Source organism: Danio aesculapii, chromosome 13 (genome assembly GCF_903798145.1).
Source record: "Danio aesculapii chromosome 13, fDanAes4.1, whole genome shotgun sequence".
Lineage (NCBI taxonomy): Eukaryota > Metazoa > Chordata > Actinopteri > Cypriniformes > Danionidae > Danio > Danio aesculapii.
This window is the reverse complement of record NC_079447.1, coordinates 48,649,629-48,663,898: the sequence shown is the minus strand read 5'-3', so window position 1 is coordinate 48,663,898 and position 14,270 is coordinate 48,649,629. Positions and strand designations below refer to the sequence as shown.

Sequence of the window (14,270 nt, the reverse complement as noted above, 5' to 3'; positions counted from 1 at the left end):
CAAGCGGTCTGTATAAACACACACACAGACACACAGCACCACACTGTCTCTTATTCGCACACATACACAAACATAGACTGCACCAAACAAACACACACGCACGCACTCACGCTTGCTAGCTCGGGAGCGATATTGTGAGACCGCCCATTCCTGTTAAAATTACACTAGTTATCGACCGCTGCCGCGCTTTATTCGGAAATTTATTCCCGCATACAGCATAGATGCATACAGCCGAGAGGAAAAGTCACGCCAGCAGGTGAAATGGACCACACAGAGACAGAGAGAGAGAGACAGAGAGAGAGAGAATGGGGGCTTCTGCTGTAAGTGCCAGTGAAAGACTTTCCAGAAAACACACACACACAGTGAAATTTTTAAGTAGTTGGCACCTGTAGTGTTATATCCCGCGCTCGCCTCCCTCGCGACAGAGTGCATATGAGATAAATGACGTCAGTACATAATAACCGGTTATGATTATTACTGAACCGATACCGAATTTTCCGCGTCTGCAGCGCGGTGCACCGAATAAACAATTAATTTTGACACCCCTAATGCTCATTTCCCTCACTGTACTTCGCCATTAAATTTTTCTACCTTCGTGGTTTTGCACTCTTTAATTCCTTCGTTGGATTTTTGGGTTTAGGATTCTGACGCATCAAATAATTCCATTTCAATACTCATTCAGTCCGGAACTGGGCAGAATCCAAGTTTGTAGCCTGTGACCACCATACACCCAATATCACGCCATCTTTACTTCTTTAGAGCTTTTTAACAATGTCAATGGTGTCAAAGAAGCCCTACATAAGTTACTAAAAAGAATAAAAAGCCATAAAAGTATTTCGAATTGTACAACACATCCAGCATATCAGGCACAGAAGCAGTGTAGTGACTGAAATCTAATGAAGTTGTAGATTAGATTAAGACTCGTTCAGTTCAGCTTAATACGAATGTCAATGTTGAAGAACGATCCATTTAAATGCAGCTCCACCGACCCCAACCAAGCAAAACACAGCAATCAGAATGGCAAGAAATCAAAACTTCAACTGACCAAAATGGAGAACAAGCCTTGTGGGAAACCAGGAACCAAAGCTCCTCTGGTCAAACAGAAACAAGGATGAGCAGAAGTCTAAAAAAAAGATGTTGACTTTGTAAACTACATGAAAATGGTTTCAAATGAGGCCAGTGTTTCTCAACCACATTAGACCACCAACACTGCATGTTTTTGATGTCTCCTTTATCTGTTAAACCCATTACAGGTCTTTCAGTCTCTGCTATTGAGCTGAAGATCTGACTCAGGTTTGTTTGGTTACAGGGTTAAGGAAAATGTGCAGAGCTGGAGGTTCTCCAGGAACGTGGTTGAGAAACACTGCGGTATACCAAATCATAACATTTTTTGCTACATGAAACGGACACATTTCGCATTACTCTTGTAGTCTTATCAAGTAAAAACAAAGTATTTATTTAAAAAGGCTTACATTGGTTTTTTTGTGAATTACAGGGGGGTTTGGAGGTAATTGACCCAGCTAATTAACACTTGATCCCCCCCCCCCCTAAAGCCTGGTTTATACTCAACGCATTTGCTAGTTCGCTTGAGTGCGCGCAGCAAATGTGACATCATCGCTGTGTTTGCGGAGGTTAGATTTAGGTGCGCGCGACATGATTTCAGCTGGCGGAGCGCATGATTTTTTTTGAGACTCAAGCGAAGAGTTCGCGCGGTGCCGTGTTTGATTTGAGTTGAACATGAAACACTTTGAAGAGATTTTGTCTGAAACCGATACGACTGTACAAACATCTTTATGATCCAAACATCTTTATAACCAGACGATCAATAATTATTGGCTAGAAATTGCAACAGCCGTGAGAAAGGAGGAAAGTTTTTGTTAAAAAGTTTAGAAAAACCTGAGGGATAAGTTTGTTGAAGCCAAAAGAGGTCATGGCAAAAGTGGAGACCCAGATACACAATTACAGAATTCGTTTTTCCACCAGTCATGGTTTTACTGATGTATACAGTATATTCAACACAATCTCAGGGCAATTCGTAACTTTTTGATTTAGTGGCTAATTCGTACGATCTAATTCGTACAATTTACTACGATTTGCTCATTCGCCAATGACGATTGGGTTTAGGGGTGGGGTTAGGTGCCACGCCTCCTTTTTAAAATCGTACAATTTCGTACGACTGAATTCGTACGAATTAGCCACTAAACTGTCAAAACGTAAAATACTTACGTTTTCTCGTGAGATCAGGCTGGTATATTACAATCTTGAATTTAAAACAATTTAAAAGTTACAAAACTAAAAATTAAGGAATAAATAATTTCTTAAATAACTGGAAAGGAATATTTGAACCTATCAGTTTACAATATACTGATGCCCTGTTTTTCTAGGCTTTATAGGCGATAATGGTCAGGAATATTGAACCATTATTGCCTTTTTAGCTTAAGTATAAGACAGAAACAAGCCAGACAGTAATGTGTGAATTGTGGAGCGGGCTAAATCTAAAAAACAAAAACATCTGTATTTTTTAGTAAGTGTACTTTTTTGCTTTTATTCTTGCTATAATAAAAAATACATTTATAGAGCAACCCAGGTTCTGTTTTCACTAATGTTTTAATAAACTTCAATAGGTAAAACTGTCCGAGATCTGAACAAAAGCAAGTGAAGCATCAAAGTTTAATTGAAAAAAAGTCTTGAATCCTTAAATTGCTTATGATCATTAAAATAATTTATAAAAATAATTCGTTTAAAAATCTTGAATTATGTTAATGATATGAAGTAGTCTGGAAACTTTCTACTTTTCCGTTTATCCGTTTGACTTTACCGCCCCCTGTCGTTTTAAAGAATATCACAATGGCGAAAGCGGCAAGTATAAAAGCCTCATCCATTTCGTGAGGTGCGCACGCAGCGGAGGTGCGTGATGCAGCGCCAGGTAAAAGTATAAATCCAGCTTAAAGCACATCAAAACAAGATGTATAGGGGTTTCGCCCTTTAATGGTAAGAAACAGCTTTCTCTGATCTCTGATCTATCTTAAATGTTAATCATTAAAAATATACATTTGATCCCCATAACGTTTTATACCATTGTGGATGCATAATCACACCAATTAATGCTAAAAAGAATATCATTCAACAGTCGGAAACTGGCAGAATCAGGTGTGTTTGGTTAAAGAGACATGGAAAATGGCCAGAGGGCTGTTGTTTTTTCAAAAAAAGTGGTTGAGAAACACTGTGGTAAACCAATCATGAAATTGCTACTTGAAACAAACACATTTTGCATTATTCTTGTAGTCTTCTGAAGTAAAATATTATCTTATTTTTTAAAAAAGGTTTACAATAAATGTAATTAAATACATAAGCATCACTTGGGTTCTGTTGATAGTAGAAATTGACCTAATTGTCAAAAGGAGGAAGTGGTATAAAATTGGTTCCCCTCCACACACACACACACACACACACACACACACACACACACACACACACACGCGCACACACACACACACACACACACACACACACACACACACACACAATTGATGTCCTCCAAAAGAAAGTAGTATTCCATTCCATAATGGTGAATACTATGATAGAATTATCTTTTTGAGGCAAACTTTCGTAGCATGGGGCGACACGGTGGCTTAGTGGTTCGCACTGTCGCCTCACAGAAAGAAGGTAGCTGGTTCGAGTCCCGGCTGGGCCAGTTTACGTTCTCTCCGCGTTGGTGTGGGTTTCTAGTCCAAACATATGCACTATAGGTGAATTGATTACACTAAATTGTCCGTAGTGTGTGAGTGAAAATGAGTGTGTATGGGTGTTTCCCAGTACTGGGTTGCGGCTGAAAGGGTATCCGCAGCATAAAACATATGCTGGAATAGCTAGCGGTTCATTCCACCGTGGTGACCCCAAATAAATCAGAGACTAAGCCAAAAAAAATGAATGAATGATTAGACTGGATTATCCACATATACTGCTTGTGGTGTGATGATTAAAAGTACCTATATTTACTGCTTGTGGTTTTGACAATGATTTGAAAATACTACAAACCTAATTATAGGTGTTTGGGCATTGAAGCTAGTTCTAACTTGTCAGCATTCCCCTCACAGCATTCTTGTCTCTTGTTTCAAAGCATAGATGAAATCTGGAAGAGCTAGCGTATAGCTCTTTTTAACAGATAGGATAAGATGCTGCTTTAGGAGAATAGGAGATAAGAGAATCTCTATTTGATTTCTTTCGCCTGTCAGTTTTACTGTTATTAATTGAATCAACTACTCTGACCACAATGAGCCAGGCTTTACAAACTATTCTCAGCAATGAAAGCATTCCCCTCAGAAGTATAAACTCAGTCAGACAGATGAGAGAACAGAAACTCATTGTGAGAATAATCTTACTGAGCGTCACACGTTGCGTCTGCGCAGCCGGTGCGCGAATGAAGCGCTTGATGCATCACTGAGACACAGCATGCAGCCCTCTGGTCTCTGCGGACACTCAAAACTGAGCAGCACAAAGGGAAGAATCAGTGCATTGAGGATCTGTCCAATGTATTATTGAGCCTTTTCTAATTTAAAATTTCAGGAAGGCCTACTTTGTGTGTGAAGAGCAGGTAATAACCATCTCTACTCCAGTGTTGCGAATGCGATCTGCTGATCTAACCTATACAGCGCAACATGATTTAGAAACAGCAATGAAGCCTAAGCCTTGTTGCAGGTCAATATGAACCCATTTAATACAAAACTAAATGCATTTCTCCACTGATTATTTAAACTAATAGGAACAAATAGTCTTGGGGAAAGTTTCTTGTGTTGTCATGAATGCGACACGCAGTTTGAGTTGTGAATAAATGGGGAATGATTGACAGGCGCAGCAGCGGGAAGGGCCGAGGAGAACATGCATTTAACCACATGAATATTCATCTGTGCTTCCCATTAAACTATAGAATGGCTTCAGAACATTTGGGATATAGTAGGCCTACATGAAAACTGACTAGTGCCTTATAATAGGCAACCTTCATGGCTTTTGTTGGCTAAAAAATTAGACAGAATAAAGCGCTCGCGCAAGATCCGATTTGGATTGGTACCAGCTAACTGATACTTAATCCAGCTAAAATATGCAGTATCGAACCGATATCCGATCCAAGTATCGAGATCTGTGCATCCCTACTTGTAAAATAGGTGTTTATATTTGCATGTAGCCTACAAAAAATAAAATTAGACCTACAGTAACTTCTAAAATTGTCACTAAATATCCCTCAAAACACTGAAAACGTATACATTTTATTAATAAATTAGATGTAATTTAAATACATTCATGAATTTGATTCACTGAAGTATGTATTACCAAACTACTATTGAAAAAAGTTGACCCCCCCAATCCTCAATGTATAATTCGCCCACTGCTTAAGACTAACTGATACTAACATCTGAAAAAAAAAAAACAACAACCAAAAAACAACTTTATTTTAATTTCACATGACCTTTAAAAGCACAGTGCTTTTAGATAAACCCAAAAAACATGCTGAAACATAATTAAGGACAAACTGGTGCTGGGTTCTGAGCCAACGTCCAACCCCTGGCTGTCAAAAGGCAGGCGAGTTTCAGCAGTTTCCAGCTGGGACGATGAGAGTTGCAATTTCTGTCTAGACCACTCTCTCCCTGTTTTCCTGTTACTAGATCACTGAAGCCGCCCAGTCAATCACGACAACAGTTAATCAGGGCACTTAAATGTAAATTTAATTAGCCCAATGCCTAGGGTTATAATTCAGAACCAGTTAGTTAAAAAAAAGGAACCACGTAGTTTCATAATGATGGAGAAAGTGCTAGTATTTAAAAAACAGCCTTTGCAAGACATCATTATTGGCTGCTATCCTCAAGTAAGTTTTTTAGTTGGTAGTATCAGTAGTAGTGTCAGTTTTTTAGTATTGGTCAATTTATGCAACATTGGACTGCCTCACTATATATCATGACACTGTCACTTTATCATAATTATCATGTTTACAAGCCTTTTGCACTATATACTGTTCTATATCTGCACAACTCTGGTTTGCACTCATTGCCATATGCCGTTAATGTCATTGTATTGTATTAAATTTTATTTTTTTACGTATATTTTAAGACTACCTTTTATGTATATTTTTAGATTACATTTTGTGTATAATTGTATTTATTTATTGTAAATTCTTTCTTAAAAACTCTACTTTTTGTATTAATATTATATGTTATATAATATAATTAACGTATAACGTAATTTCGATTCTCTATATGTCCAGTACATGTGGTTAAATTGACAATAAAGCCGACTTTGAATTTGACTTTAAGATATCTATAAGCTAGTGTGCTCCAAAACAGAGAAGAAATTCACGTTTAGAAGATATAAATCTGATATAAACATGTAAAGCTTGTAATTTATCACTTCCGCCTAAATGGATCACCAGTTTTATTCACGTCGACTCATACTTCCGTTTCTACCAACCAATCAATCAAATGCTCTTTGGTATCTGACATGCCCCGCCCCCTTCAAGACACTTCTCATTCGCTTTTCATTTGATGCGCTTGAGCTCAACCACTCTCACTGGCAGAGCTGAGATAAAACAAAATGCTATTAGCCGTTTTGGAGAGGAGCTACACACTATGTCCTACCCTCTCCATGTTTCAGTTGAGCTTACGTCAAAAATCGAACAAAAATACACATTTTAAAGCACTTTACTGGACCTTTAACTATTAACATGTGACCACTGGCATGTGATCGTTTTATTAAACTTTTTTCAGCTACTAAATACGACCTCCAAAGACTACGTCGAATAGTTCGGACTGCTGAGCGAATCACTGGTACAACCCTTCCTACTCCCCAAGAACTGTACTTATCCAGTGCGAGCAGGAGGGCTGCCAAAATCACTCTGGACCCCTCACACCCAGCACACTGCCTCTTTGAACTTTTACCTTCTGGTCGACGCTACAGAGCACTGCACACCAGAACAGCCCGACACAGAAACAGTTTCTTCCCTCAGAAACGCTTCTGAAATGATCGATGCTTTGAATCGCTTTAGTCACATGACTAGGTGTATCGAAACACTTTAGTCACGTGACCTGGGTGTTTCAGATCATGTTTTGGTGTAGTGTTTCGAAACACTTGCGCTTCGGGATCTCGACACTGTGTCTAAACGTCAGTAAACCCTAATCTAACATATTGACCATGACTAAGATTACCTTTACGCGCCTGTTTTGATCCTGTTCTTGACCATTGCCTCTACGACCTTTCCTTTATTAAACTGCATGTGGATCCCCACATCTGTTGTCAGCGTCCACTTTGTACCAACATGAAAGAATGTAGATTCCAGTCCTCCAAGGAAACTCATGCTGCAGGTTACTCATTTCATCTCTAAAATATGCAATGGGACAAACCTCCCAGACTGCACAGCTATTCCCTCCGGCTGGTTCACACAAGGCATATGCTTAAACACAACATAGCAAACTCAACAATTTGCTGCTCACATTGATGACCCTTAGAAAAATGGCAGATAGAGTGGACCACAGAGTTCAGCAGGCTATGCACTCCTTCAGATATTACTATATACTTTATACTATCATACTTCACCAGTCTTTGTATTTGCCAACATTATAAATTTTCAGTGAACAGGTGAGCAAGCAGAAAGCCAACAACAGTTAAGTGCATACCTCAAGGGTCTGACATCAGAGCCGTGCTAAATATCTGACACCACGACTGGCATCTCCGCTAAATCCAAGAGGAAGTTGTTTTACCGTGACCCTCTCCAGTACTCGTGTCCAGCTAAGGTTCAAAGTGTTTTTTAGACACTCAAAGACTTGTTATTTCTACTAAAGTGAACGGTCCTTTGGGAAAATGTGCTGTAGCAATTCGTTAAACACCTCGCAGCTGTGCTTTGGATGTTTCATGATAAAACAGCACTTTGAGACTTTGGTGCTCGGGCAGCATGTGATGAACCGATGAAGCCAGTATGGCCCTGCTGTCAGAGACCTGTCACTGCGGTATCTTAGTCTGACAGGTCTGTGCCAAGCGCTGTAAGAGGCCACGCTTGCTTGGGAACACGATAAATGCCAACACAGCCACAAATATTAATCTCCAGAGAGAAATAAACACATGACCCACAAGATTCATGATCAACCTAGGATTGCCTAATCCCTAAAAGGGCTTGGATGTTTCCTGGTGTGATTCGCTGCCAATCTAAATATTATTGGGTACAAAGCTAAGATTCTTTATGTCACATTCTCATCAAAAGCATGTACTAGTTCGAGATCAGACAGTTAACTTTAAGCTAATTATATCTATATATCCATATGTTGTAGATATTTGAGCAACCATAAGTGATAGCACCATTGTACTCTGTACAATGTAATGGAATTTTAAGGATGTTTTCTCTTCCTTGTAAGGTTGTCAGAGTTTACTACAGGCAATACAACGGGCACTAGAGTTAGCAACGCAACATGCAAACAATATTATTCCCCAAAGTAAACGCACATCAGTACATGACAGAGCTGAAAAGAGGACATAAGAGGACATTTTTGGTGTATAAAAGTGTTCAGGGAGATTTGTATGATTATAGTTCAGCTATTGAAGACACATGGAATGTTCTGACAATGTTTTGTTCCTTTTCTGAATTTTGTAATCATACGAAGCTCCACTTCACTTTAGTGCACCAAAACAAAAGTCGACTTTGTTCACCAATGTTTTCTCTTCCTAGTAATGTCGTCAGAGTTTACAACGGGCACTAGAGTTAGCAGCGCAACATGCAAACATTTTATATTCCCCAAAGCAAACGCGCATCAGTACATGACAGACATGAAAAAAAACGACATACGAGGACAATTTTTACTTTTTTTTTGGTGTACAAAACTGTTCTTGGAGCTTCGTATGATCATAGTTAAACCACTGAAGACACATGAAACAAGTGTTCTTGGAGCCTCTTATGTCCACAGTTAAAAAATGAGGTAACATAGAATGTTTTGTTCCTTTTCTGAATTTTGTAATCATACGAAGCTCCTAGAACACTTTCGTGCACCAAAACAAAAGATCGACTTTGTTCGCCAGTGTTTTCTCTTCCTTGTAAGGTTGTCAGGGTTTGCTATGGGCAACACAACGAGCACTAGAGTTAGCATGCAAACATATTATTCCCCAAAGTAAACGTCATCAGTATATGACAGAGCTGAAAAGAGGACTTTTTTTATGTGGTGTGCAAGTGTTCTTGGAGCTTCTTATGTCCAGTTAAACAAACATGGAGGTAACATGGAATGTTTTGACAATGTTTTGTTCCTTTTCTGAATTTTGTAATCATACGAAGCTCCAAGAACACTTTCGTGCACCAAAACAAAAAATCAACTTTGTTTACCAATGTTTTCTCTTCCTTGTAAGGTTGCCAGAGTTTACCACAGGCAATACAACGGGCACTAGAGTTAGCAGTGCAACATGCTAACATATTATTCCCCAAAGTAAACGCACATCAGTACATGACAGAGCTGAAAAGACTTTTTTTTTTTTTTTAAATGTTGATGTACAAAAGTGTTCTTGGAGCTTCTTTTGATTTCAGTTCAACCACTGAAGACACATGAAATCTTCTGACAATGTTTTGTTCCTTTTCTGAATTTTGTAATCATACGAAGCTCCAAGAACACTTTTGTGCACCAAAACAAAATAAATTGACTGTTAGCCAATGTTTTCTCTTCCTTGTATGGTTGTCAGGGTTTACTATGGGCAACACAACGAGCACTAGAGTTAGCAGCACAACATGCAAACATATTATTCCCCAAAGTAAACGTCATCAGTACATGACAGAGCTGAAAAGAGGACATTTAAGAAAAATGTGGTGAACAAAAGTGTTCTTGGAGCTTCTTATGTCCACAGTTGAACAAATGAGGTAACATGGAATGTTTTGACAATGTTTTGTTCCTTTTCTAAATTTTGTAATCATATGAAGCTCCAAGAACACTTTCGTGCACCAAAACTAAAAATCGACTTGTTCGCCAATGTTTCCTCTTTCTTGTGAGTTTGTCAGAGTTTACCAAAGGCAATACAATGGGCACTAGAGTTAGCAGTGCAACATGCAAACATATTATTCCCCAAAGTAAACGCACAGTACATGACAGAGCTGAAGCTGAAAAGAGGACATTTTTTTTTAAACATTTTGGTGTACAAAAGCATTCTTGGGGCTTCTTATGTTTACAGAACCAATAAAATCACATGGAATGTTTTAACAATGTTTTCGTTCCTTCTCCCAATGTTGTAATCATACGAAGCTCCAAGAACTATTTTGTGCACCAAAACAAAAGGTCAACTTTGTTCGCCAAGGTTTTCTCTTCCTTGTAAGATTGTCAGAGTTTACTTCCGGCAATACAACAGGCACTAGAGTTAGTCGGCTTAGTCTCTTTATTAATCAGGGGTCACACAGCAGAATGAACCACCAACTTATCCAGCATATGTTTTACGCAGCGGATGCCTTTCCAGCTGCAACTCATCACTGGGAAACACCCATACACACACACATACACTACAGACAATTTAGCTCACTCAATTCACCTATAGTGCATGTCTTTGGACTGTAGGGGAAGCTGGAGCAAACCCACGTGAACACAGGGAAAACATGCAAACTCCACACAGAAATGCCAACTGACCCAGCCAAGGATCGAACCAGTGACCTTCTTGCAGTGAGGCGACAGTGCTTACCACTGCACCGCCATATTTTAAATTAATTTGAAGAATTTGGCAGTTGGTAGTGCTGTCGCCTCACAGCAAGAAAGTCGCTGGTTCGAGCCTCGGCTGGGTCAGTTGGCGTTTCTGTGTGGAGTTTGCATGCTCTCCCTCCTTTCGCGTGGGTTTCCTCCGGGTGCTCCAGTTTCCCCCACAGTCCAAAGACATGCGGTACAGGTGAATTGGGACGGCTAAATTGTCCGTAGTGTACGAGTGTGAATGAGTGTGTATGCATTTAAAACATGTGCTGGATACGTTGGCGGTTCATTCCACTGTGGCGATCCTGGATTAATAAAAGGGACTCAGCCGAAAAGAAAATGAATGAATGGATGAATTAATTTGAATTGGTTGCTATAAAAATAATACCCTTTATAAAATAGGGAATAAGCCGAAGGGGAGTGAGTGTAGTCTTGCATAATCAAAGTGGTAGTGTTTACAATGCCATTTTTCAAACGCTTTAAAAATACATCCATGTTGAACATACAATTCAGACTCGATGGATACGAATTTGTGACGTTTTGGATAAAAATCACTGGCACTCACTGCCAGAAGCTTTTACAATGTCAATTTAAAACTTTAATAAGCAACTTCTTCACTTGGGAGAAGATTACAGATGGCCCAAAGCTTGGAAAGACTTCACAGAGATGTTGAATTTCTAGAGAATGTTTTTATATATACAGTATATACATAGTTTATATGTATTTATATTTTATTTATCTCTTTACTGAGGGGTGCCATAGAAATCCCTAGCACTGATATGAACAATTACAATGAGAAAGTACAGACAAAAAACTAGAGTTATATAAGCTACATTAAATATTACAGTATTACCCACATGCTATCACCGTCTCTATGCTATCTTTTGTCTAAACCACCAAATATGTTTTGATAATGAGGCTAATAAAGTAAAGTACTTCAAAGATTATGTCATTACCCCAGCAGTTTGCGTAATGAGTAAACCAGAAAGAACTTATCTTTCAATCTATGCTATGCTAGCCGCAAGAACATCATGCTAGCGCCCATAAACAGATGTGTTTATGATAGCACTCAAATGAAGGGGAACTCTAAGCCTGGCTCTTCACATTCTTTTATATTCTCCCACTATAAAGTCATGGATGAGGAACAAGAGAAGAGCTATGATGGTGTCTCGAGGACTACCCGTGTGATTCTTCTCCAGCTGAGAGGCTTCCAAAACACGCAGGAACGCCATTGAGCAATGCGCACTGGAGGAGTTTGCTCAAAGGAAAACCCACAGGCTTGCCGCTGGAAACGGGAAACACCCGCAGAAAGGAAGGGAGGGGTGTGAGAGTAAAAGAGGAGGAGTGACATAATTAAACGAAGAACTGAAGCGAACATGCATTGCCTGTGAGCCTTCCCGTATCCCCCCACAAAATGACAGTACTCGAGACGAGCAGGGGGCGTTCTCGCTGTATGCGTTCTCTTCTGTTTTTTATTTATTTGTTGTCTGACTACGCATGCGCCAGGCAGCCGATTGCGTTGCGATTTAGGACGGCGCGTCAAGTTATGAATAGTTCTTTTTAAGTTTTAAAAACACGTCTGGTGAACGCTTGAACCAAATAACCTGTGTGTGAACAAGATTCGTGCCGCACTGTCACTCTCTCATCGCATATCAGTAGCCTACACACACACATAGTCGGACACTGCAGTGGATCAAGCACGCTTGATCAGTCCACTTCAGTAAAGAAGCTTGAAGGAACACATTACATGGTTGGAATCAGTGAGGCGATACAATGCCACGTAATCAATCACGAAGAGGGGGGTCTCGGAGTTGTGCGTGCGATTAAAGTTGAGACCACTGTTGCTTTCAAGGTTACCCTGGAAGGGACTGCACCGACGAGGAGCGCAGCTGGCCGCTCGCGTGCGTCTGTAGCACGCATGGAAAGTTGAAACGTGATGTACACACACACACACGAGTCAAGCCATGACACCGACTGTACGAAGCGCCTGCCTCCGGTAAACGGGACGTCTCGTACTGAAAGTGCACTGGTTAATGATGCAGCACTGCTGATCATCACTGTGCAGTGCACGACAACACTCAATGCGGAGAGAAACGTCCCAAAACACTTCCTTGGCTGGTTGTTGTTGTTTTTTTAATCATGCCCTCAACAGAGAGAAGAACCCAGCCCCCTTATCTTCCTTCCACAACCCTCCCCTTGTCCAGCAGCGGCGGCGGTAGCAGCACTCATGCTCGGATTCCATTCCGGAGACTCACCGTTCTTCTGCTCTGATGTACCCGCTGTGAGGAGACACCAAACGCGGGATAAGCCGAAGAGGCTACGGCTCCGCTGCTCCGGGACAGGAGGAGGACCGATCTACACACTTTCGCAGCCATCTCTGAAGTGAAACCGGCCGAGAGGACGCAAGTGCTGCGGGCGAGCCGACTGAGACTGTTGGAGGAAAGGGAGGGGAAATAGGAAGGGCTGCTGGGCTGGGCTAATATTTAATACACACACACACACACACACTCACACACACACACACACACGGTATAGTATACACAACAAATGTTCCACAAGAAGGCTGCTGTGCTTCCGCGTTCGAAGAAAAGCCTTTTCTGTTTGGGTGAACCGCTGATACAGTTCGACTGTTTTTCCGAATGACACTCACTGAAATGTAAATATAAGGATGTGGTAGAGTGAAATACCACGGTCTCTAGGACAACATGAGAGACGCGTTTTGATTGGACCATCGTTTACCTGCTGGCCCCGCTTGGAACTCTTTCAACCAATGAGAAGACACGCATCTCTAGTTTTGGCAACTTGAAGAGAACGACAGACCGACCAATCAGAAAAAGCGGGACCATCGCGCTCCTATTGAAATATGTATTTCAATATACATTTTACATATATATATATATATATATATATATATATATATATATATATATATATATATATATATATATATATTTGATATTTGAAATACATTTTTAGAATGACTTTATTTCGATAAAAATATGTTCATTGCAGAATAAGTGGATGAAAAGCCTACCTAAGTTTAACTTACTGCATTATCACCTTCCTCAGCCATGTTATCTTCATTCAGTCATTTTCCTTCTGCTTAGTCCCTTTATTCATCAAGGGTCATCACAGCTGAATGAACCAACTTATCCAGCATATGTTTTACACAGAAATGCACATCCAGCTGAAACCCAGTACTGGGAAACACCATACACACTCATTCACACACATAAACTACAGCCAATTTAGTTTATCTAATTCACCTATCCCACATGTCTTTAGTCTGAAAACCGGAGCACCTGGAGAAAACCCACCCCAACATGGAGAGAACAGAACAAACTCCACACAGAAATGCCAACTGACCCAACTGGGATATAAACCAGCGACATTCTTGCTGTGAGGCGTGTGCTAACCACTGAGCCACCATGTTGCCGCCCATATTATCTCATAGTTATCATAAATAACACATCCCAGAGTGCTTGGACCTACTGTCTACTTGTAAACGCAGTACTACCTACTGTCTGGATGCATTCAGAACGCCATGTATTTTCAGAATAGTTGTGGATGATCAGTTTAAATGACTGA

The 14,270-nt window shown here is 40.2% G+C and overlaps 1 protein-coding gene across 1 annotated transcript in view; it reads right to left on the bottom strand.

Moving 5' to 3' along the window:
• mcu (mitochondrial calcium uniporter) overlaps positions 1 to 13,132 on the bottom strand; it is a 147,674-nt gene extending 134,542 nt beyond the window's left edge. The window contains exon 1 of the mRNA XM_056471015.1: positions 12,938 to 13,132. Within this exon, the coding sequence (XP_056326990.1) occupies positions 12,938 to 13,057 (120 nt within the window). The 5' untranslated portion in view covers positions 13,058 to 13,132. The remainder of the gene's footprint in view (positions 1 to 12,937) is intronic.
• Positions 13,133 to 14,270: the final 1,138 nt, after the last annotated feature.